The 26,675-nt window shown below is 37.7% G+C and overlaps 1 protein-coding gene and 1 long non-coding RNA gene across 2 annotated transcripts in view; one reads left to right on the plus strand and one right to left on the minus strand.

The window, feature by feature from the left end:
* The window catches only part of LOC106872793 (uncharacterized), a 124,023-nt gene that overhangs the window by 72,757 nt on the left and 24,591 nt on the right, over positions 1-26,675 (minus strand). The window contains exons 2-8 of the mRNA XM_089355658.1: positions 22,953-23,003; positions 17,050-17,250; positions 14,482-14,632; positions 11,540-11,642; positions 7,503-7,623; positions 6,614-6,691; positions 2,832-2,945 (exon numbers count right to left, since the gene is read on the minus strand). Of these exons, the coding sequence (XP_089211784.1) occupies positions 2,832-2,945; positions 6,614-6,691; positions 7,503-7,623; positions 11,540-11,642; positions 14,482-14,632; positions 17,050-17,250; positions 22,953-23,003 (819 nt within the window). The remainder of the gene's footprint in view (positions 1-2,831; positions 2,946-6,613; positions 6,692-7,502; positions 7,624-11,539; positions 11,643-14,481; positions 14,633-17,049; positions 17,251-22,952; positions 23,004-26,675) is intronic.
* Positions 8,442-10,211, plus strand: LOC149134811 (uncharacterized). The gene is made up of 3 exons (XR_016242695.1): positions 8,442-8,502; positions 8,973-9,077; positions 10,124-10,211. It is a non-coding gene; the product is annotated as an uncharacterized LOC149134811 (long non-coding RNA).

The raw sequence follows: 26,675 nt of genomic DNA on the forward strand, positions 1-26,675 counted from the left end.
GAGAGCGAAGTAGTGGTGCAAAACAAACAAACATTAAACCAGTTAAAATTTATTTCATTGCAGTTTGCTATGGAGGTAATTTCTTGCTTTAAACAAAAACTGTAAACACGTGAAAGTCAATTCAAAGCGCCCCCTATGGACTGGTAGATGTTCCTGGATTTCAGTTGTGATAATCTTCGTGAGTTGTTATAAATTTGTTATAAATTTATTATAAAGTTGTGTAAAGAATGACTGTGCGAACCCAAAAGGAGAAATGGTGACGAATGGAAAAACAGGACTCCTTTTATTTAAACGCGTCACACGGTCGAACACAAAATTTTATCAAAGATGATATACATATATGTTATACTACGATAACATAGTGATTTCGTAAATTGCCAGTAATGAAGACGATAGAAGACAACCGTATGAGATGAATAACAGAAATATTTATTGTGACATTAAAATGTATGTCTGTGTGTGAGTGTGAATGCGACATAATGAAAACATAATAAAAGACAGGCCGTCGTACAAAGAAAAGAGTGTGTGAGTGATACATGTATGTGTATGCGTTATATACAGCAGATAAAAAAGAGTCAGTAACACGTGTGAGCATTTGCCGGTTTGTTGAGTACACAATAGGAAGAGTCTGTATGAAAGAAGTTGAGGCGTGTATGTGGCATAGCGATCACTAGTTGTGATGTTGTGGCTTCCATGCCGGGCCGGGTTCTTGTTATACAGATGTTCGTCGCTGGCTGGGCTCTTGTCTATTATTTATCGTGGTGAAGAAGAATCACACAAACAGAATCGAAGAGAGAGAGAGAGAGAGATGTGCCGCGGTAGTTTGGTTATTGGTGTACATAGAAAGTCGTGTTGACTATATTGGCGACGTCGGTGGCGAATCTTGTAGCTCGTAGTTGAAGTGGTGTTGACGCTGGCGACGATGATGCTGGTTAGTAGTCGTATAGTCGTGTTGTTGATGGCGACGTCGGTGGTAGTCGTAGCTGGAGATGCTGTTGATGTAGTCGCTGGAACTGCTGCTGCTGATCTGTGTGGTACACGGAACAGTCTCTAAGAGAAACTGAACCGAGACCAATTTGCCGGGTATAATCTAGGCTATTTATAACAAATTAGGGGCTCCAGGAGAGGTATTAGAAAAACACTATCACGTGACCTTATTAAGGGCTGTGATTGGTCAGTTTGCGTTCTGGCGGGAACGGTATGAAGCAGTTGCCGCTTCAAATAATAATCAGTCACGTGATGACAGGGAAAAATGTTTTCCACTACGCCCGCGCTTGTTTATATATAATAGTGAGAAGATGGTTTGTTTGTAATTAATGGCGATAGGTAGTTTCACTACAGTTGTTATAAATTTGTTGCTATCCATGCTTCTTTTCCATGAAGCAGATGGTCTCTGACAATTGTCTAGCGTATCTCTTCAATGATCTGTGGGTTTGAGATGTTTTTGCTCAGTCCATCCGGCGCTGCTTATTTTAACGACGTTGATTCGACGATGACTTATTTAACATCAGAAGTTTTATTGCTCCTCCTGTTTTAATCTTTCTTTCTCTCTCTCTCTCTCTCTCTCTCTCTCTCTCTCTCTCTCTCTCTCTCTCTCTCTCTCTCTCTCTCTCTCTCATTCTCTGTTCATACGTGTCGGCATCTAGTTATGTTTGTATGCATGTGTAACGCCTCTTTTTACCTTTCCTTTTCATCCTTTCTCTCTCTCTCACTCTGTATGTGTATATTTCTGCGCATCTGTTTGTGTGTTTGCCTCTAGTGCCTAAACGTATTGTCACCATAACAGGGCGATCATTAGCCTGTCAGCCGTCGAAATTCATCATCGTCTAAATAGCATTGTCCCATCGTCTCCTTCAGATTGTCCGTGTCTTTCTTTTCTAGTGTTCATCATCACTTTCTCAGTGTATTGGTCTTAATTTCGATTCTGTTTTTAGCTAAATACAATTTCCTATTATTCTTTGGAGAAAGAGATTTGTGCCTGCTATCCTAATGATGTTTTTGTTTTCATGCTCGTAAGCTTAAGCGAAGTTACTGAGGATCTCTATTTTTTTCTCTACAAGGAAATGTTATTTCAGTGTTGTAAAATCCGGTTCACGATTGATAGCTGGAAATATAATCTGTCTACACCTCCGTTGGTGTTGAAATTTTCAATAATCTTGAGCACTTTTAAAGTTTCAATACGCATCTTACAATTCGCACATCAGCAAATTGTACATATGCTGACATAATAAATCAGCGACAAGAGCGACCAGCTCTAAGTGTTTATGAGCGAAGGCTCGGTATACGTAGCTGTTTGTGTGTTTGCCTCTAGTGCCTAAACGTATTGTCACCATAACAGGGCGATCATTATCCTGTCAGCCGTCGAAATTCATCATCGTAAGGACGCAGAAAAAGCTTGCGTCATTCAATCGGTGACGTCATTCATGGATCAGAAGTTACTTATAAGGGGAACATCTTCTCTCCAGACGACTTGTACAGCGTATTGCCTTTCCATGACTAACGTTCACGAACATGCTAAATATTGGTTTATATAACGACACACGCATACACTCACAAACACACACAAATACACACATATTAATGCTTGTATTTAAATGAAGTTTTATATAAACACAATAAAACATTGAACTGGAGTATCATGAGATACTTTTTAGTTGATTGTACATTAAATTCTGCAAGGAAAAAGCTGATAGCAACACCAATCTGATGACGAATGGTAAAGCGAAGCTTCGGAGTCACTGTTAATCCTTTTCTTGCCAAAATTAACACACACACACACACACACACACACACACACACACAATAACGGTGCAGAAATACTTGATACAAACCATAAAAGAGGCACTGCACTTGGTCTGTTACATTGACACTGACATCTAATGAAAGATCGCTTGGCTGTTTTGTGTCGAGAGTAAGATTCAAAGGACTGACCGAAGCTACGATGTCTGCAAAGAAATAAAGTAATAGATTGAATTTTAAGGAAAGTTAATAGCTTATTCATATGCTTACTTTGTTCAACTAAACGTAAGCGAGGAGTAAAAGTAAAAAATAAAACTAAGTCAGTTTCACCTGTAACGGAGAGTCTGTAAAAAGATATGGGCTCCATCATCTCCTTCAGATGAAGACATTTAAAAAATAGGGAAAATGAAAAATTCGTTCGTACCAGAGTTTAAAGAAGGCTGCGGGCTGGCAGAACTGTTGGAGGGTCGAAAGCAGTGTTTAATAGTAGTTCTGCAGGTTCTTACGTTCTGAGTTCAAATTTCGCAAAGATATACTTTGCCTGCCAACGTTGAAGGATCGATAAAATAAATACCAGTTGAGTTTTGGTGTCGATAAAATAAATTTGCCCCTTTTCCTAAAAATATTAGTCTTCCACCAATATTTGAAACCGTCATTTAGAATTTGAAGGACGCTTGTTGAAGGAAACAGTACTGGCATGAAGTGTTTGACAGAATGTAATTTTGTCCCCGCTATGTTTTGAATTCTAAATTTGTTCAATTTTGCTTTGCATCATATAATAAAGGTTTCAAATTTTGACACAAGGCCAGCAATTTTAAGGGAGAGGGATTAAGTTGATTATATCGATCCCAGTGCTCAACTGGTACTTATTTCACGGATCTCGAAAGGATGAAAAGCAAAGTCGACCGCGGGGGATTCTGAGCTCAAAACGTAAATAACCGGAAGAAATACCCCTAAGCATTTTGTCCGACACGCTATACAGAAATTCATAAGCACCACCCACGGTGATGCACACTAAATTCTTTTGACTTCTTTCATCGTCCTGGGCACGTGAGCATCGACAACCATATGATTCCTGCAGGATTTCAAGGTCAATACCACCACGAACAGTAAGGAACTGGATGCTGTGGATACCCTTAGGTCGAGGACTGACCCAGAGAAAGCCATATATTTTTCAGTAAGATTTTACTCACTCAGATGGCCTTCACCACCCAGGAGTAACTAATCGAGAACTTTCACGATCAAGTGACTCATAGAATGCGACCTCTTGGTTCTCTTAATATAATCCCTGGACTATTACGTCTGCAGTGTCGTTGAAAGAGAGAGAAAACTGGTGATCACATTCGAGGAAGAGTGTCATCATGCGAGGACAACACGAACAAGAATCTTCTAATCTTGGCATGGCAGTCGTCTCTGTGACCGCATGTAGGCCGTCGTTGAGGCTGTGAATAACCCTATTTCTTTAGCATATTTTGTTAAGAAGGGAAAGGATTTCTCTGAAAACATATTGTTTTCATTTTAACATATTCTGTTTTGATCTCAGTCATTTTGGGGTTGCTTGTATGCGAGCAAAACAGAAAGCTCAGTGCTATGTGAATGAAATCCCTCAAGCTAATTGCTCTCATTCAATAGGACTCTCCCTCATTACTCTTACTGTTTTAATGCAGTGATCCACTGATAATTGACCTGTTGAATATCTCTAACGACGATATTGTTTAGAAATTGCAATATGATATAAAAACAAACAACTAAAGTCGGAAAGCTCGCTATTTTTCCGTCGCATTCATCGCCATTGTCCGATCTCCGAATTTACGGACAACAGTAAAATCCCTGCATGCTAATTAGAAAAGGATCTGCAAAGATGGTGGTGAGATTAATTTTGCTCGTATGGTAATGTTCATTTGCTAGCTTAATTAGTTTATTTTTCAGCTAGCTAGAAATAGCAGCCAAATGTCCTTCACATCACACTTCACGATCTTAGACAGATGGAAAACCTCACTGGACAATTTATTTCTAGACATACACTATGACTTCAAAAGAAAAAGGTGAGATAGTTATGACTTAAACACTTCTGATCATAGATCCGGTCGATCAGAGTTGATTTGGAGCAAAACAATAAGTTGCGCGAGTGGCATGTTCAGGTAAGCGTAGAAACGGACATGGTCTGATGACTAAGCAAAGTAAATAAGGGAAAAAAACCTTCAACAACATTTATAAGCTATTATTATCATTCAGTCTCTCGTATAAACTACGTAGGCTTTCTATAACCTGTTACAGAGACAATAAGTATGTTTCGTTTGTTTCGGAAAAAAGAAGGAAGTTGCAAATTTTAGTTAGTGCCTGGTTACTAAGGGAACAAAGCATTTTGCTGTGCATGGTTGATTAATTTTTGCGTAATATATATATATATATATATATATATATATATATATATATATATATATATATATATATATATATATATATATACATGTTATACTAAACATGTTATACTGCAACTAACGTAAAACGATATTTTTTCAAGACTTTGCTTGACTGCAGCGGTAACCACCAACTTCGTAATTAAGATAGAAATTTCATCGCTGGTTTCCTGTGTTACTACAAAATATAGTTGCTTCAACAATCACCTCAATTATTATATATTGCAAAACATTAGTATTTCTGTCTCCGATAGCAGACACTGACCTTCAGAATGACCGAATATATTCTAGTTCTACTTGGAAAATTGATTTTATGGCATTGAACATAAAAGGATTGATCCTTCCAATTTTTCTTTTCTTTTTCAATGACTAATCGTATCAATGTTTTTTTATTCACGGCAGCTAAAACTTTCTGTGATAACAGATTGTATTGAGGCAGGCTTACACAGCAGATTCAAAAGTGTTCCCACATAGAAACCTTGCCCTGGGTGGACTTCCTCCTCGCTCCCAACCTCGCTAGGCTACTGGCATGTACACGTATTAAGTTGTCAGATAAATCTGTTCGTTTCCCCACCTTCAACTTGACACTCCATTCTCATACGTCTAGAAGGAGGTAAAAGTTATCCAAATTTCAAAAACTATAAACAAAAAGTGTAGCGGAAGAATAGAGCTACAAAAAATCTCAAAAAAATACGATAAAAATATTTTTTGAGTTAATATAAATAAGATTGGAAAATATTAAAAGAAAGGAAGAGAGAGGGAAAAAGAAAAAAACGAACGAATTTATCTGACAACCAGTAGAATAATTTCACGACATGATGCTATTCCCGTAAAACTGTAGTGACCCTGGATGGCTTGGTTGCTTGAGTTGAAGTGGTCAATGAAAATATATTTCTTTGGCTGCGCGAATAATAACAAGCAAATCCATGAACATTTAAGTGAAATGTTTATAGCCAGACACAAATATATATGGTGTTGTGCTATTTGCAATGAAGAATATAAATAATTGCCAACTGGAAGACGGAAAAACCGTGCCGCGTCCGTGGAAGTTACTTATGAAGCATTATGTGAATGTTTGCTGTGAATCTTTCTGAGAACCTGGAGCTATCTGCGCAAATATCCAGAACTGTCTCCTTGGCAAGAATGGGGGCACAGGTTAGTAAGCCACCTTCAGCACTCTGCGATCAATTGAGCGCAAAAAACGATTTTTATAGGGGACAAAAAGTCAAATTCCAGAACATTCGAGAAAACTACAACCTCGCATTGATTGATCGATTTATAGATGGAACATGTGAAACTATGGTGGTTAACACGTGCTGTCTGATCGAGTATCCAGCGGTTACATTTCGAATCACCTCTACAGTAGTTGCAAAATGGTCCAGAACGAAACGTGCGTCAATTAAGACAATACTATGTTTTTTTTTTTTTTGAAATTTAACTTAAATTTGACTTACCTGATTTTCTGTAAACTTTCAGGCTGGAAAAACTATCTTTTAAGCCTTGTGAGTTATTCAAATAGATATCATAAGTTCCTAGCAAAAATATAATGTCCTTTGTTATTTATGTCAATGAAATATTTCACAGACAATTTAGAAGACATTTTTATGTTAAGTTTTTTTTTCTGCCTTAGTTGTAATACCATTCAGATTTATTGAAGAGAAAGATGAACTTGTGAGAAAAATTTTCAAAATACTCGTGTGTATGTGGAAAGCTTCTTAACTTTTCCTATCATACTTGAATTTTAATTTATAAGGGGTATAAAAATTTTAGGAATACAGAGAAGGAAGAGGCTGAAGAGAAATATGAGGAATTAGATGTGAAGGAGAGAAATGAAGAGGAATTAATAAACGTTGAATACCAAAAATGTCTGCTACCCAATACCAAACATGTCCGGGGTAAAACATCCTTTCAATGTACAACTGATATGGTTCACACCAAAAGTTTTACTTTCGTTCTTGTTTGGACAACAGACACATCAACGCTTTCGTCTGTAGCAAATATTGTCCTCATGCTAATTTCATTAACTCCTCAATCCACTTTCAGAGAACAATGCAACTGAGAAATTCATTTACGTGTTTTTGCCGTACATGCTGATATTGGTGTTACTGTTGTTGCATGTTGTTGCAATTGGAATCCAACTGACGTTCCCGTTCTGTTCTGCTGGGGGTGAACATAAGTCCTATGACTTCATCGTTTTCTTAAATTTTTCTATCTCAGAGGGATGAAAGTCAAAGGTCGACATTAGTATGACTGAACACAAAATGTAAAAGTTTCGTAAGCAGAAAGCGGAAGACATTTAAAGTTTCTGCTACGATAGAAGAATAAAAAGTGACAAATTCTTACCTTTGGTTAGGTTTACAACCGCACTGATATGGCTTGAATTTACAAGGGTATGCGGAATAATTCCCTTTATGTCTAGAACCATTTTGTCGTCTTTAGGTCCGGCCACATTAATATACAGTGTCTTGAAAACAAAAACAATCATAAACGTATGTTAATAACCAACATTGGAGATGTTGTCTTAATAAACCTTTTATATACATCCGCACATGCATACATACATACATGTGTGTGCAATATATATATATATATATATATATATATATATATATACAGAAAGAGGGAGAGAGAGAGAGAGAGAGAGAGAGAGAGCGATAGATAGGGCGGCGAGCTGGCAGAATCGTTAGCGCGCCGGGCGAAATGCTTAGCGGTATTTCGTCTGTCTTTATGCCCTAATTGTGAAGAACTGTACGTTGGCCAGACAGGTATTGCACTATCGGAACGCTCACGGGTACATCGACATCAGATTAAAAACTCAGAAGTCCGCCAAATACCACTGAGTTACCATCTGGCAACATGTGGTCATCAAACTTTTATTATATTTCCATTCCATAAACTTTACAACCGGAATGAAATTGAGAGAAAATGCAAAGAAAAAGACTTTATCAAGAAATTCAAACCCACTCTTAACAAGCAATGATTAAATTTATCTTACTTGGGGTTTAAAAATCTTACCCCTATAACTAAAACACAAAAAATCTCTCAAATATCATCATTTCTAAAAATAGATTTGGCATCATTTCTAAGAACAGCCAAACACCTACTGGGGTTTAAAAATCTTATCCCTACAACCCAAACACAAAACAATCTCTGAAATATCATCATTTCTAAAAATAGATTTGACATCAATTCTAAAAATAGCCAAACACCTACTGCTGCTGTCCAAAGGAATTGGTATAAAAGACAGAAAACCAGCCAACTTATTGCATACAGTCTGTTAAAGTCTGTCATACCGGCCATGATGAAATACCACGAAGTATAGAAAATAATGAAATACCACAAGGTATAGAAAATATTCGCCTTTATATATTTATATACTTAATCCTTTATATTGAACACTCAATATTTCATCTATTCAATAAGACATTTTCCATATATTCAATAAGACATTTTCCATATATTCAATAAGACATTCAATACTTTATTTCATAGTACCATCCATTTTTATTTTATTTAATATTATATATTGTATATTATATTATATATTGTATATTCCATATTCTATATCCCACATTGGTTATGCAGGAATATAAATAAAACATAAAAAACAGACAGTGTTGGAACTCTTTTAAACAAAATAATATATTCCTCTATACACAATCATACAACCCCCCCCTTTTTTGTATTTATTTTTACTCGCATATATATATATATATATATATTATATATATATATATATATATATATATATATATATATACAATTAACAAGAATTATGGTTTTTATTATAACATTGTCTGTGTGTGTGGATAGATGGAGGTAGGTGAACAAAGGAAAGAAGCTAACACTCAACACAAGTTCACTCAGCCTCATCAACCACTCCAAGTTAGCGAAGATCATTCAACCCCTTCAACGACAGTATGTACATTCTTATATTCACATTTATTCTCATTATTAATTTGTAATTATTATCATTATTGATTAATAATCATCTCTGATCTTGTTTTGAACCGTTACCTTTTATTTAACGATTTATATAAAAAGTAAATTTTAACCAGTGACTAGAGACGTTTTTGTGGGCGCCTTCGATTTTATTTTTATTTTCTTTCGTTCCTTTTCTGACTCTATGCCCTAATACCTCTCTTTTTCTGTCTTGTTGATGACATATGAGGCCAAAGTGTAGGCCAAACTTGCAAGCTATGTGACAAAACTTTCAAATCAACGAAGCTACTGCCTTTACGATGATCCTACCATTATCTGTGAATGTTACTCTAGGGTTTGTCCTTATTCTCGTTAAACACGTTCAATTTTCAAACTATTCCTCTTTACACCAGTCTTTTCTTATTTTCGGAAGCATTCTACGGTATGTTCCATCCTAAACAAAAGTAAGCTTTCTGAAACGCTAATTGTCTTACCATTGCTCTCGCCTTAAAAAGCTGTTAATAATGTCTTTCTCCAACTCTTGACTACAAAGAATAAGTCCTGGGGTTGATTTGTTCGACTACAGGTGGTGCTCCGGCATGGCCGTAGTCAAATGATTGAAACAAGTAGAAGGCTATCGCTAGCTACTAAATCCTTTTTTAATTTTCTCTTTCTGTTTATTTCTGTGTTTCTTTCTATTGAAGAGCATAGGCTCGAAACATAAAAGATTTCTCACTTCCCGAGCGTTAAACTAATAGATCTGCTTGTTGTTTACACACCCATCTTCGTCTTTTGTTTTTTTAATGTAAATTCCAACTATATATATATATATATATATATATATATATATATATATATATATATATATATATATATATATATATATATATATCTTTCTGTGGAAGGCTCGAAACGTTAAAGACATTTTCACTTCCCGAGCGTTACACTAATACATCTGTTTGTTGTCTACACCGCTTGTCTTCATCTTTTGTGTTTTTTTGTGAATTCTCCCCATATATTACACGCTCACGTGGTCGCACCAGTTGATCCTGTCTCCTCTCATCACCCAACGAACTTTTACGGATTCTCTACCTGGACTTTCCACTCTCCTACACTTCAGCTGCACCTCTCCTACCCATGGATTACACTGGACTCCTCTGTTGATGAAAAATCGCTCCAATGCACCACGACGTTCGAAGCTTTTGAACCTTTTGAACTTTTCGTAACTTTTTAAAATATTTCTTATACTTTCTAAACTTTTTTGTACTTTCTGCTTTTTAGCCACTACATATTCTTTATTTTCTCTCTTTGTTCATTTCTGTGGAAGAGCATAGGCTCGAAACGTTAAAGACTTTTTCACTTCCCGAGCGTTAAACTAATACATGTTTGTTGTCTACACCACCTGTCTTCGTCTTTTTTTTTTTTTGTGAATTCTTCCCTATATATATATATATACATATATCGGACGGCTTTGAAGGTAGCTCCTGGCGAGGGATCTTTATTGGGGCTTGGGCCCAACAATGACACTTCATGCATTGAGTACATATTAAATTTTATAAACTTGACCAATATTTTTCAAGCAATGAATAATTTTCTTCAAAACAATGATATAATATGTCGACTTGGAGCTTATTGCAAAGCTCCATGATAATCATCATTTTTTTGTCTTCCCATTCGGGAGTCAGTATAATTTTGTTTTCTGTTTAACCTCTCTCTCTCTCTCTCTCTCTCTCTCTCTCTCTCTCTCTCTCTCTCTCTCTCTCTCTCTCTTCAGTTGATTGTTTTCACCTATCACCATCACCAGTACCACCACCATCACCATCACAACTGCCATACACATCATTCAGAATTTTGACGCCACTACCATCAACATCTTTAACTTCGCCGCCTTCTCCATCACCATCACCACTGTCTTTCACATCCCTCACTATCATCGTCATGCTTGACCGCCGCAGCTACCACCACCACCACCACCACCACCATCACCAACACCACCACCACCACCACCACCACCACCATCACCATCACAACTGCCATACACATCATTCAGAATTTTGACGCCACTACCATCAACATCTTTAACTTCGCCGCCTTCTCCATCACCATCACCACTGTCTTTCACATCCCTCACTATCATCGTCATGCTTGACCGCCGCAGCTACCACCACCACCACCACCACCACCATCACCAACACCACCACCACCACCACCACCACCACCATCATCATCGTCACCTCCGCCTCTATCACAACTACAGCTCATACTATTACTATCACTCCATTACCATCTCAACTGTTAATCTACGATCACCCTCATCGCCTTTATGCCTACTATTACTCTCACCCCAACATGAGGAATAGTAGAAGTGTTATTGAATATGTATATACATATACATACATATGTATATGTGTTTATGTGTGTGTGTGTTATATGCTTTCACCCGGTGCGTTTTCACTCACCTTTCCCACATATTCCGGAATTATCTTCGGTTTCACTTCGATAATACGAAAACAGCTTGAGCCGTTTCCGTTACACATTCCACACTGGTCTTCAAGCGACGTTCTTTTAATGAAAAATATATTTAACATTTAGCAGTTACATAGGATAAAACGATGTAAACATAAAAAAACATTAACGGAGGTTTTGGAATCTGTGGAACAAATACATCGATGTGCTTCATTCAAGCTTGATAAAAACTAGAAATGCATGCTGGGACATTCTCTGATAGGCTCGTGTCCTTTTCACGAAGGTAGTGTTTCTTTTGTTTCAGCGAGTCATTCAGAAATCAAAATCAATTGCCCTAATTAATGAACACATAGAATCATGAAAAATTATGTGGTTGATAAGCGATGAAAACTAACAATAATACGCAGCTACAACAACATACACCTATCACATTTAGATACGGTAATCCCTCGACTATCGTAGGTGTTCCAAATATCCTGCGTTAGGTGAAAATCTACGAAGTAGAAACAGTACTGTACTGTATATTTTTAAAATTAATTTTATAATTTGTATATATTTATTCTATTATAAATGCAAAACAACACCACGGAGGAATCGACGTAAGCTTAAATAATAAACTGTGATATGGCGTGGGATTACTGTATCTTCCATTCAATTCAATCTTTTGGGTCTGGTTTGTTTTCTAGCATGCTGCTTTGCACAAGTAGCATTTCTCTCTATTTACACACACACACACACATGCACAAGAGTTAAAGAATGGAGTAGATAATATCCAGGCTACATATGTTTCACAGCTAGCGGAACCTCCGAAGCGGTAAACATCCAAGGGATGTGTATACCGCAGGCTACTCTGCAGGCCAAGGATATCTTGATTATGTGCGTATATGTATATGTGTTCGGACGTGACAGCTTTTAGAAACCGTTATGCTAATTGCACTTCCCAAGAAACGCTATAGGGCATTATTTATTATTCAAAATTGCACCAGCCAATCGAATTTAACTGATCAATATGGATCCATATTAATTTCTTCTTAGGGGTGATGAATAATAAAAATGTAAATGTATTTATGCGCACACACACACACACACACACACACACATATATATATATATATATATATATATATATATATATATATATATATATATGTATGTATGTATGTATATACGTGTGCATTTATGTATGTGTGCGTGTATATATGTATATGTATATGTCAGCATGCATACGGATTAATGTATCTGTGCATACGTACATATATACATAGGTATGCATATACGTATGTATGATGACATCTGTGTACGTGATGATTTGTGCCTATGCGTAAATGTATGTAAATAAATGTGAATGTGTGAGTGTATACATATACATAGATGGACGTACAGATGAATGTATGAACGCGTGTAGGTCTATATGTGTGTAATTATGTTATATATATATATATACAAATTTTCTCAACTTTATACACAACTTACAAAGGTGCTTTACTTCCTTATTTTATTTGTATTGTACTTTATTTATATTAAAGTAGTTGTTTGCTGTCAACTTAATGTGATAGTCCCATGAAGGGAATAATACTACTGCTATTTAGCCCTAGGAAGCTGCACCTTGACACATTTCCTGTGTCCTTATGTTTACAAGGGAGAGACAAGCATCTCCACTTAGCTAAGCCTGCATCCAGAGACATGTTTCTGAGTCTTTGCTCGTCATCAGTCTAGAGTAGCAATAGCCTGTTAGTTGGAGATGCTTGCCAAGCTCTCGTAAACATATAATAATTCTAGTGAAACACATTCACTGATTTCAAAAATAGAAATAATACATTTCTAAATCTCTCAGAGAGATTTATGCAGTAGTGATACGATAAAGTAGTTGTATAATGTCAAGTTAATGTGACAGTCCCATGAAGGGAATAATGCTACTGCTATTTAGCCCTAGGAAGCTGCACTGCTTCCTGTTGGCCTTGACACATTTCCTGTGTCCTTATGTTTACAAGGGGGAGACAAGCACCTCCACCCAGCTAGGGCTAAATCGCACCTCCATCCACCTAGGGCTAAATAGCAGTAGTATTATTCCCTTCATGGGACTATCACATTAAGTTGACAGCATACAACTACTTTATCGCATCACTACTGCATAAATCTGAGAGATTTAGAAATGTATTATTTCTATTTATTTATATTGTTCTTTATTTATATTGTAATTTACTCTATAATCTCTATTTATTCATTCATTTATTATTCTGTTTACCTAATCTATCCTACCTCCAACCAATCTGCAAACTCCTCGCCCAAATGCATATAAATACAAACCATAAATAATATCATTCAGTGTGGTACGATGAACTTACAAACAAACATACATGACATCTAGTGGTACCTTTTTTGTCTCTGAAGAGATTATGCTCAGAAATATGAATTTAATACTTAATTAACTTCACTATGTATAATTGAAACAGCTGTAAGGGATAATGATCGATTTGTTGCAGATAATAAACTCTTATTAACTTCAAAATCTCCATTTTTTTCCTTTTTTTTCCTTTGCATGAATATAAACCACAATTTATATACAAACCTATTATCTTAAAGAAATCAATTCCCCAACAAAATATTAGGTATTGAACCAGTATTTCCTTAGATGACACCATCCCTTCAAGAGGCTAACATAACCTCTAACTGAATATATATATATGTATATATATCGCTGAGGCATTGCGAGGCTAATAAGCCGGTGTAGAATTCACTATATGTGTATTTCAGAACGAAGTGTTAGCCGAGTATAGAGTGGTAATAAGAAAGATGACAAAAGAATAATTGATTGTCTTATGAACTTCATAATATATACACACAAATACGCACACATACACATATGTTGTACTGTCCTAATTTTCTCTTATATACACATAGTCACTTAAATACCCAATAAGATTATTTGACTTACCCGTTAACTACCCCAGCACAGTCGGTACAGGTACTATTATTTCCATTGCATACGCCACAAGCGTCTTTGCGCTCAGCAGGTAAAGTTTCATTCCATTGCAAACATATGTTACATGTATAGTTGTTCTGATAGGCTTTGTACGCTGTTTGACCTGTAATAGGTTGAAAAAATGTAAGATATAGAAATACATATGTTAGGGACGACCGTGCGAACTCATAAAAGGAGATATGGTGACGAATGGAAGAACAGAGGACTCCTTTTATTTAAACGTGTCACACGGTCGAACATACAATAGATATATCAAATGGATGATATACATAATGTTATACGACGATAACATAGATGACCAGTAATGAAAGACCACAACCGTATTAGATGAATAACAGATATATTTATTGTAGTGTTAAAGATGTATGTCTGTGTGAGAGTGTGAATGCGACATATAAGAACATAATCAAAGACAGGCCGTCATACAAAGAAAAGTGTGTATGTGAGTGATACATGTGTGTATGTGAAATATTACAGCAGAGAGAGAGTCAATGACACGTGAGCAATTATACCAGATCTTGGGTACACAATAAGAAAAGTTCTGTATGTGAAAGTGAGGGAGGCTGAGTTTGGCAGAGCTGATCACTAGTTGTGATGTCGAGGCATCGATGCCTAGCCGTGATTCTTGTTATACAGATGTTCGTCGCTGGCTGTGGTTCTCTTGTCTGTTTGTTTACTGTGGTGAAGCTAAGTCACCTAACAGAATCGAAGAGAGAGATGGGCCGCGGTAGTTTGGTGTACATATAATGTCGTGTAGACGCTGGTGGCGATTGAGGCTGCTTGGTAGTAATCGTAGAATCGTATTGGTCATGACGATGATGCTGGATAGTAGTAGTAGACTCTTGTTGCTGATGTGGCGACGGCGGAGGTCATCGTGGCTGGACGAAGCTGCTGAAGTGGTCGCTGGCTGCTGCTGCTGTCGTGTGGTACACGGAACAGTTCTCAAAGAGAAACTGGACCGAGACCAATTTGGCTGCCGAGTTAAAGCTATTTATAACAAACTATTGGCTCACCAGATGGTAGAAATATACTCTATCACGTGACCTTACTAGGGGCCGTGATTGGTCAGTTCGCGTTCTGGCGGGAACGGTTCGAAGAAGTTGCCGATTCGAATAATGATCAGTCACGTGATGGACAAGGAATGGGTTCTCTACTACGCTCGCATTTATTTATATTTAAATGAGAAGATTGTATGTAATGGCGATAGTAGTTTGTATCTAATGGCGGGAGGTAGTTTCACTACACATATATTAGGAAATTTAATTATTATAATGATTACGCAGCGATATGCATATGTGACAAAAAGAAAATCCCCCATTTCTGTTATCCTCCTAAACAAAGTTAAAATTGTCATCGCTTCTTAAAGGCGATTTTGTTGAAGTAATGAAATATAGTAACTTGGTAGTCGAAGTTGATTAATTGATTTACCAAACGATTAATCTAACAATCGATTGGTTAAATGTTTAACTAATAGACAAATAATAATGATAACGGAAGTGAAATAGAACTAGCCCGTCTGTTATTATTAGAGATACAAGACACACACATAGATAGATAGATAGATAGATAGATAGATAGATAGATAGATAGATAGATACATGCATACATATGGACGTACGTACAATTGCTTGTACATACCTAAATATGTATGTATATGAATATACATGCATACATACATACATGCACACACACACACACACACACACACACACACACACACACACATATATATATATATATATATATATGCATGTGGGTGTGTGCGATGACCGCTGCTTATTCGTTCTCAAATATAGGAAGACGATGCTTGTGCATGATGCTTTTTAAGTGAGCGGCTTTGCGCACAACCATTTCCACTCCTTGAAAAACGACGACAGATACTTCAAAAAGAAGAACTACTCAACATTGACTGCCTTCGAATCGCAGGTTTCACATCAGTGTTTTTCTTCTAAAGCGATGTCCTAACAAGTACTAGGGGTCACTCACCCCCAGTGATGTATTACACCAAGCCTACGTTTTGATTCTCATGCTGTTCTGCCGACTGAACCTGTTGTGCCTAACCACTGTTGAAAACATGTCAACCCTCTGCACAGCCGCTGTATTTTCTGCACCAAATTCACCAGTTTATCGATAATTGCTACAAGAATAACTGTAGTCCGTGAGAAATAGCAGACCAAGATTGTGTACACAGTATTGGATAGGGGTTGACTTTAATGAGTTCATCCGTCCTGCGACAGTTTTTATCTTGCAGGGTTCCCAACCACCCTCCTTACTAACCAAGCTTAGTGGGGTTGCCAGTTTAGTCGACGCCGACCCGACCAAGCAGCAGCTTGAACTGGATTATATGTTAGCAGTAACGCTCACAGACGACTTGACGAATACACACATACGCACGTTCATAGACTGATAGATAAAGATAGATAAATATCGATACTTAGACAAACAGCTAGATAGATAGATCTGTAGGTAGGTTAGAAGGTCGGTAAGTAGCTAGCTAGATAGATAGATCGATAGAAATACCTGGTGCGTGGCAGGTTCCTGTGCAATCTTCAAAGTCGCTTTTAGTTTTCTTTACTCCGTTGACACAATAGTTGCAACTGTCATTATATGCTGTACCATTACAAACATTGTTGCAATCAAGACCGTATTTTTGTGTTTTATTAGTCTCACCGCCCACGCAGTAACCACACTCGTTGGTAGTTGCAGTACCATTACATGTCCCTGAAACAGAAATTAGTGATTAAAGTTATTCAGCGAATAATTATGTTTTGGTTCATTGTTGTCAACACACTGTTGAGGAAAGGTTGAAAAAGAAAAACCCGATGAAAAAGGACTCAAAATGTAAAAATAGAGCATATACATACACACACACGCGCGCACACACACACACACACACACACACACACACACACACACACACACACACACACACACACACACACACACATTGCTTATTTAACTGTAGCGTTACAAGTGTCTTATATCTAATATCTCCGCTACCAGACAACGCCATCGCATAGGTTTCCTGTTCTGAAGCCTTAAATGTAATTTTGTTGTCACAGGAAAGATTTTTAGTTGCTGTGTTTCAGACCTGGGTAGCTTCAGCAACAAATAAATGCACATTAACAAGAATATAGATTCGGGTTATTCTACTAATAGTGCATGGTTTAAAAAGGTAAGACCTATTTCATCTAATAATTCAAAATGGCAGTTTGTTTTAGAAATATCGCGCCAAAAAATCACTATACGAAGAAATACAGAGCAAGTGTTAACTTGCAGGCACAGTATCAAATTCTTTGCTATTCTCTTCGGACAAAATAACAGAGCATCATTTATACACCACCATATTAGCTTGAACAATAAAATCTAGATCTATGTTCAAATTTCTGGACACTAGCTGCTTTCGTTGTTTGGTGTTTCATAAACATATATTAGAAGATAAACCGCGTGTTTGAAAATCAAACAGCGAATATTTAGACACAATACAAAAACTTCTTTTCAGAGATTTCGTGTCATTTTGTTTTTTGAGTCTTTTATTATACAATTAATAACTTTTATTTCAAGAAATATTGCGACTGTATCAAGTTTTTGCAAAAACGTATGTGTGTGTGTGAGTTTATATAAGCATGTATGTATTCATGCAACTATATGCACGTGTGTGTATGCATGAATGTATTCATGAACTATGTATATGTCTGTGTATATGCGTGCATACGTGCGTGTGTGTTGGTGTGTTTTAGAGCAGGAAGAAACCTTTTGTACTTTATAAACGCAGCTCCTTGAGATTTTTGTTCTGCATCAATTTAGAAGTAGAAATACAGTGAATTGGTAATTTATCCGCTGAAAGTCCGTAATTAAAGATAGATAAATAAAGATACATAGACGGATAGATTACAGTATTACTTCTAACCGGGTGAGTCAAAAATAAACGAAGGCTTCTGAAAATAATTATACTAAGAGACTAATTCAATGAATCCCTATTTGTAACATCAAGTTAATGAGGCTTTTATCATAAATCCATTGATACGTGTTCTTGAATCGATATTAAAAATCTATAAGATAATTAACATAAATACTGTCTCTGGATTCATTGCTGATCAATAATTACAATATTGAATACATTAATATTGATATGTTAAGATCTATTGATTGATAGCTAGGCTTTTGTTATATACTTAGACATAAGATAACTTATTAATTAAAGATCTCTATGGATTATTTAAAAGTAAGGCATATATTATGTTAATATCACCAAAATAAGCAAAATCAATTTTATTTACTTTTATTATAAACCTAGCTTGTAATCAAGTGAAAACCACTTAGTGACATTAATGCACGTTGCGCGAGTAAAAAGTACTTTACCTGCATACGGTGAAAATGATATTACTTATATAAGCAAAAGGGCGGCGAACTGGCAGAAACGTTAGCATGCCGGGAGAAATGCTGCGCAGTATTTCGTCTGTCTTTACGTTCTGAGTTCAAATTCCGCCGAGGTTGACTTTGCCTTTCATCCTTTCGGGTCGATAAATTAAGTACCAGTTGCGTACTGGAGTCGATCTAATCGACTGGTCCCCCTCCCTCAAAATTTCGGGCCTTGTGCCTAGAGCAGAAAAGAATATTTTTTAACACCAAGATGGCGAGCTGGCAGAAACATTAGCACGCTAGGCGAAATGCTTGGCAGTATTTTGTCTGTCTCCATGCTCTGAGTTTAAATTCCGCCGAAGTCGACTTTGCCTTTCATCCTTTCGGGGTCGATAAATTAAGCACTAATTGCGTATTTGGGTCGATCTAATCGACCCCCCCCCCCCAAAAAAAAAATTCGGGCCTTGTGCCTAGAGCTTACTTATACAATTTTATTCCTCGGTATTCTGGGGAATAGTGAAAAACAAAAATGAGTCCAAAAGGAGTGGATTTATTGTCGCTGGACCTGCTTGAAATTTCTCTCATATAAGTAAGTACTGTTTCATGTCCCAGAATTCATAGGGGTGACTATCCAGTTTCCATGACGTATAAATAAACGAGATCTCAACATTACCCCTGAATGAAATACTGGTCCGTTCAGTGGATTGGAACAACGTGAAATGAAGTATTTTACTCAAGAACACAATGCACGTCCCAGTCTAGGAATCGAAACTATGACCTTACGATTGTCAGTGCCAAACTCTAACCACCCATGCGCTCTCACTTCCCTCGTATAACCCCCACCTCCAAACCCCAAATAAAAAGGAAAGAAAAAGAAAAAAAGAAAAAGAAAAAAAAAAAAACCAAACAAACACGCGCAGTCGTGGTTGTGTGGGAAGAAGCTTACTTCCGCTTGAAAACTTTGGTCGTGTTTTGTTGCTCTCTGTGAGTTGTCATTTCTTTATTATTGAAACTTAATTATTGTAAACTGTTGTTGAAAATTGTTTTTGTGAACTGTTGCATGTTTAGACAATTTTATTCCTCGGTATTCCGGGGAATCGTGAAAATTTCTGTAGCCATTTGGCAATTGTTTATTCCTGGATTCATCAACGGAGTGCATTTTTAAAAATTTAGCCTTTGTAGGTACTGTTGAACTGCACCCCTACCCCGTTTGGGGGGTGGGAATTTGAACAGTTGTTCCTATTACGAGGAATTTATTTTTTGGAATGTGGGCAAAAAATAAGGGAAACCTACAATTTTCTTTTGAAAAGAAAAAAGCAAAAAACACTGTATTCAGCTGTTGTAGGCTCTTTATTTGAGCTACGCCTCTCCACCTGACAGGGATGGAATTTGAACTTATATTAATTATAAAAGAAATTTTGGAACTATGTAGGGAAACCTACGTTTTTTTTTTTTTTTTTTGCTTATGGTTTGTGTACGAGTTAGACGTTTTTTTTGGGGGGGGGGGGGTTATTTGCTGTGACGTTTTTCCTCTTGTAATGGAGAGACGCCGAACAAGAAGTTGTGAAGGTGTAAGTTGTTCTAGCATTGAAGGCTGCCCCTCCTCGGAATATATGTCGGAGGTGGAGGAGGAGGAGATGGTGGAATGCTTGAAGAAGATAGACAAGGCTTTGGAGGAAAGAAGCTATGCTGCGGCGACAAGAAAAGTCCCTGAATTCCAGAATTACTAGTTTTATTCCCTTTATTTTTATTCCTCCCAGTTCATATTTAGAAATATTTCTTGTGAGAAGTTTCCATCCATTTATGGTCAGTCGCTCTTAGGACCTCATGCAGATTGTACCTACCCATTTTGCCTATATATAGCAAGACCTTCTGAGAAAGAGAGAGTTGAGTGTCTTGGCTACAGGAACAGTGTAGTCATCATTGAGGATTCATACAATGTTTTACTCTTCATCAGACACTCTGTTATCCTATTAACTTGGTCAATTACATCACAAATAGTGTAATTTCTTTTTACCCCCACCCGCTTCCGCGTATTCTCGATTAACAGGAGCGGTGTTTAGTTTAAATTTCTGGGTTGTTGAACCCCACGCAGTTAGCTTGGGTTTAATAAAGTTTTGAACACAGAATATGATAATCTATGAAATAGCTCATTGCCTATACTAGGATCAATTCAATACTTGATTTGTAAATTACGTAACCCGTATATACCCGTCATGTGGAGGCGCAATGGCCCAGTGGTTAGGGCAGCGGACTCGCGGTTTCGATTCCCAGACCGGGCGTTGTGAGTGTTTATTGATCGAAAACACCTAAAGCTCCACGAGGCTCCGGCAGGGGATGGTGGCGGACTCTGCTCTACTCTTCCACCACAACTTTCTCTCACTCTTACTTCCTGTTTCTGTTGTGCCTGTAATTCAAAGGGTCAGCCTTGTCACACTGTGCCACGCTGAATATCCCCGAGAACTACGTTAAGGGTACACGTGTCTGTGGAGTGCTCAGCCACTTGCACGTTAATTTCACGAGCAGGCTGTTCCGTTGATCGGATCAACTGGAACCATCGACGTCGTAAGCGACGGAGTGCCAACAACAAATATATCCGTCCATTCATCCATTTTCTCCGTCCACTATTCCTGGAGTGGTCATAGGGGTAGAGTCCTCACACACCTCCTTCATAGGGTCCTATCAGAAGCAACTGTCATATGAATTTAGGATTGGATTCCGAAGCATGACCAATTGAGATTATGGATATTATCCAGTCGCCTTGTTCTGGTTCTGCCTCTACGTCTCTTGCCGGTTGGTTTGAAGAATCTACTTTGCGATTCTTTCCTGCGACTGTCTAATTACGTATCCATAGTATCAAAGTTGTGACTTTTCTATGCAGAGAAGTAGCCGTTCGACCTGGAGTGATTCCTTGATCTCTGAACTAAGCCCGCTTTTGAGTAACGAATCACCAAAGATCCTTCGAAAGAATTCCATTTAGGCCACTTGGATTCGCGATCGAACTCTTTTGGTTATCCAATATTCAGGACCAAATTCATTCTGTCTTGTGATGGTAAACATACAAGAAACAAACAAAGCAATTTGGGATTTAACTTTTTTCTATTTGTGTTTCGCTTACTTTTTCTTGTTTCCTATTTTTCGTTCTTCCTTTTCTTCATTCCTTATGTTTGTCTCTCTCTCTCTCTCTCTCACAGCCTCTCTCATGTACTCTCTTAGTCTGTTCGTTTCTCATTCTCCTCCGGAAGTATTATGTATTTCTTTTGCTTGGTAAGCAGAGCTTAAAAGGTTTAGCATCTCATAGCACAGCACCAACCAGTCAAGGGATACAAACTCATAACATATCCAGTGGAGACAACGAAGCAGTTGACGCGTTCGTTGATAATTCAATTCACAAACTGATCGCTTTTGGATTGTTTTTGTAAAAGTTTGTCTGAGAAGGGTAGTGGCCATGATGTTTCTCGGGATCTCTGAGATTGGTGAGCAAGAGAGAGAGAGGGGGGAGAGGGGATGAGAAGAGGAAAGGGAGAAAGAGAGAAGTGTAATTCCAAGGGGACATCAGATTTATCAGAGAAAGAGATTGTGTGTGTGATATTCATATTTTCGAAAAGAGAACAATTCATAAAAATAAATCGGACCTACCACAAACGCGAAATTGAAACCAAATTAAACCTACAATAATTAAAAAAAAAAATCTATTAGTTTCTTGGTGACCAAGTAGTAAAACCCTATTTTCTAGAAGAAATGGTAAGGGCAAAGTCGTGACCATCAAACCCATTTCAATGATATTCGCTTCATAGAGAATATTTAGGGAGTCAGAAATAAATGCTTAGTGGTATTCTTCTTGTTCTCAGCGCAAATGTCACCGAGGTCAGCTTTGCTTTTCAGCGTTGATAAATAAATAGTCAAATACTGGGTTGATATAATCGACCAAGCATTTTTCCCTAAAATTGTTGACATTGTCCTAAAATAAGAAAGAACTACATAGAGAAAAACAAATCCAAATGATGACTAAAATCTCGAAAGATATTTTTGATATTATCTGGACGGTGTCATAGACTTACCTGCACAATCGTAAGTGACGCAGTTCAGGTTCTCGGTTGTGGAATAGCTCTCTGAAAAGAGAAAATTAATTAAAATATTGATAACATCAAATAATTTGAAGCTCTTACTGCTAAAAGTGCCACAGAATTTCATGAAAATTGAGGCAAAAATATACAGGAGTGGCTGTGCGGTAAGTAGCTGGGCGGCACCTTGGGCAAGTGTCTTCTTCTTTAGCCTCGGGCCTACCAAAAGCCTTGTGAGTGGATTTGGTAGACGGAAACTGAAAGAAGCTCGTCGTATATATATATATATATATATATATATATATATATATATATGTTTGGGTGTCTGCGTCCCCCCCCCCACCATTGTATGACAACCGATGTTGGTGTGTTTACGTCCCCGTAACTTAGCCGTTCGGCAAAAGAGTCCGACGGAATAAAGTACTAGGCTGACAAAGAATAAGTCCCGGAGTCGATTTGTTCGACTAAAAGGCGGTGTTCCAGCATGGCCGCAGTCAAATGACTGAATCAAGTGTCAGAATAAGAGTCGACTTGTGTAAATCCAGTTACAAGATACAAGGTGCATTCCAGAAGTTTTGAGACTGATTCATGAGAAGACATTTGATAATTTCAAAGAAGTGCAAAACTCTAATCTCTTTCAAAATAGAATCTTCTGACTTCAATGCACTTCTTATAGCGCTGCAGACTCTTCGTGACAGCCCTTTGTCACACCTTATCTTCAAAACAGGATCTCTTTCAGCCTGGAAAATAATCAAGTCACAGGGTGCAAGCTCTACACTGTAGGGGACAGTTTTGATGCTCACCACTGTCAAGTTGTTGGTTACCAGGATGGAAGTGTGGACCTGTGCATTGTCCTGGTGCAGATGTTCTGGCCTTTTGCAACGAAGTCTCTTTCCGAACTCCCTCAAAACCTCCACAAACTGCTTTTTGGTGACCGCCTGACCAGAAGAAACGCAGTGGAAGTAGAAGATGCCCTTGCTGTGGAAAAAGGGGACCATCATGAGCTCTCCGGTGGACTTGCTTTGTCTGGCCCCTTGCACCAGTGAAAAACAAATGTTCGGCTTATACAAGTTAATCGATACAAGTTATACAAGTTAATCGATAAGCAGTCTGGAGAATTCCATAAGTTTCTGTAGTATTTTTGCTCAGCTTAACGCAAAACTTAATTGCATACTCTTTTACTCTTTTACTTGTTTCAGTTAATTGACTGCGGCCATGCTGGAGCACCGCCTTTTAGTCGAAGAAATCGACCCCAGGACTTTGTAAGCCTAGTACTTCTATCGGCCTTTTGCCGAACCGCTAAGTAATGGGTACGTAAACACCAACATCGGTTGTCAAGCGATGGTGGTGGGGACAAACATACATAAACATACATACACTATATATATATATATATATATATATATATATATATATATATATATATATATATATATATATGATGGGCTTCTTTTAGTTTCCGCCTACCAAATCCACTCACAAGGCTTTGGTCGGCCCGAGGCTATTGTAGATTTGCCCAAGGTACCACGCGCTGGGACTGAACCCAGAACCATGTGGTTGGGAGTCAAGGTTCTTACTATACTCCTGTATGACAAGCTTCCAGTTTGTCTTCACGCCCCAACTGCATTCTGCAAACTGGTCAACTGTGATAAGTAGTGTTTTGTAGGAAGTGTTCAGAGCTTCAATGAGGAATTAAAAAGTTGGCAGGTCAGCTTATTAGATGTTTAGTAATGGTATGGTAAAACTGCAATGATCTAGGAGAGCCATAACTACCTCTCCAAAAATAAAGTCCGAAGTCTTTTGGAATGCACCTCGTTTTCTCAATTAAAAATGCTTCTGGGTGAAATAATTTAAATTTGGCTGTTCATTAACTGCAGAGTCTTGATGAAATAAAAGTAAATTATATCTATGTGCGCGCCTTTGTGCTTGTTCCCCACTATGGCTTGACTGCCGGTGTTGCTTCGCTTACGTTCATGTAGCGTGACGGTCGGCAAAAGAGACATAGAATAAGTGCTAGATTAAAAAAAAAAAGAAACGAAGTACTGCGGTTGTTTTGTTCGACTAAATCCCTATCAAAGCGTTCCCTCAAGCCATAGTCCATTCACCGAAACAAGTAAAAGATATGTATGTGTGTGTGTATATATATATATATATATATATATATATATATATATGGGTACAGGATGTCACAAAACGTAAACATAAAATACGAAGACATTTTTTGCGAACAACGAGAGAGATAAATGGAAAACAAGACAAGTAACATAAAGAACGACCGTTCATCAGTTGTCGGCTGTTTATCTACTCCACATTTCGAGGATTAGCTGTGTAGTCAATAACTTGCTTACCAACCACATCATTTGGGGTTCAGTCCTACTGCGTGGCACCTTGGGCAAGTGTCTTCTGCTATAGCCTCGGGCCGACCAAAGCCTTGTGAGTGGATTTGGTTGCCGGAAAATGAAAGAAGTCTGTCGTGTATGTATGTATGTATGTATGTATGTATGTATGTATGTATGTGAGTGAGTCTTTGTTTGTTCCCCATCGCTTGACAACCGATGGTGGTGTCTACGTCCTCATAAGACAGCGGTTCGGCAAAAGAGACCGATAGAATAAGTACTAGGCTTACGAGGAATAAATCCTGGGGTTGATTTGTTCGACAAAAGGTGGTGCTTCAGCATGGCCGCAGTCAAATGACTGAAACAAAAGAATACATACATACATACTAACAAGCATACATAATTTTCACATCAACAGTGATATACACCGCGTCTACCTAAAACGAAAACAAGGCGGCAGAGGCTTAACATCGATCCAAAATGCCTTTGAATGTCGCATCAGATCCCTTCGGCAACATCTTTAAACCATCAAGCGTCGAAGCGCATTCCTTGACCAAGTTTGCATACATGAGTCTAATAACATCATAAGACTTGGAAGGTAGCTCCTTGAGCAACATTCCTTGTCATAAACTTAAATTCATTCCCAAAGAAGTCGCACGACTCTACCGCAACATATCAGATGAAAGGATAAGCAGGTGACCATGCATAGATATATTAGTAGAAAGCTCAGAGATGATCGTCAAAACAAACACGGACCAACAACCGGATTACTACCTCCCCACTTTGAATGGTATACGTTTGCAATCTAGGAACAGGAAATATCAACCAAATACCTGATTCACAAAAGGGACATAAATTCAGGGAAAGCAGAAAAATGTGACAACCGATGCAGATTTTGTAGAGTTAACATCGCAGATATCACCCACATCATAAGCAGTCGTCCAAAAATGTCATCACAGTAATATCTACCGATGAGACCTGATGTTGTAGCTGAGATGCTGTATAACAAGATTCTTCGAAAGGATAACCCTGAGGATAAAGAAATAAGAACCCACAGTATTGTAAAAGCCATAGCCACTCATAATAAAAAGGAATACTGGTGGAATGTACCAGTGAAGACCCCAATAAAATGTAAGCACAACAAACTTGATATAATGATTTGGGATCGAGAAAAGAAACCGTGTAGAGTTGTGGAAATTGACTGCCCAGCGCATGTTAACATAAAGCTGAAGATCAGTATAAAGAGAATACCTACGCTGAACTATTGAGAAATCTGCAGTTACTCTATCCAGATTACAAGTTCCGGTTTATACCTGCAGTTATTGGGGCACTGAGATATGTAACACTGCCTAAATACGATGGCTTAAGTGGCCAAAACTTTGGA

The sequence above is a fragment of the Octopus bimaculoides genome, chromosome 7 (genome assembly GCF_046866305.1).
Source record: "Octopus bimaculoides isolate indiv1 chromosome 7, ASM4686630v1, whole genome shotgun sequence".
Classification (NCBI taxonomy): domain Eukaryota; kingdom Metazoa; phylum Mollusca; class Cephalopoda; order Octopoda; family Octopodidae; genus Octopus; species Octopus bimaculoides.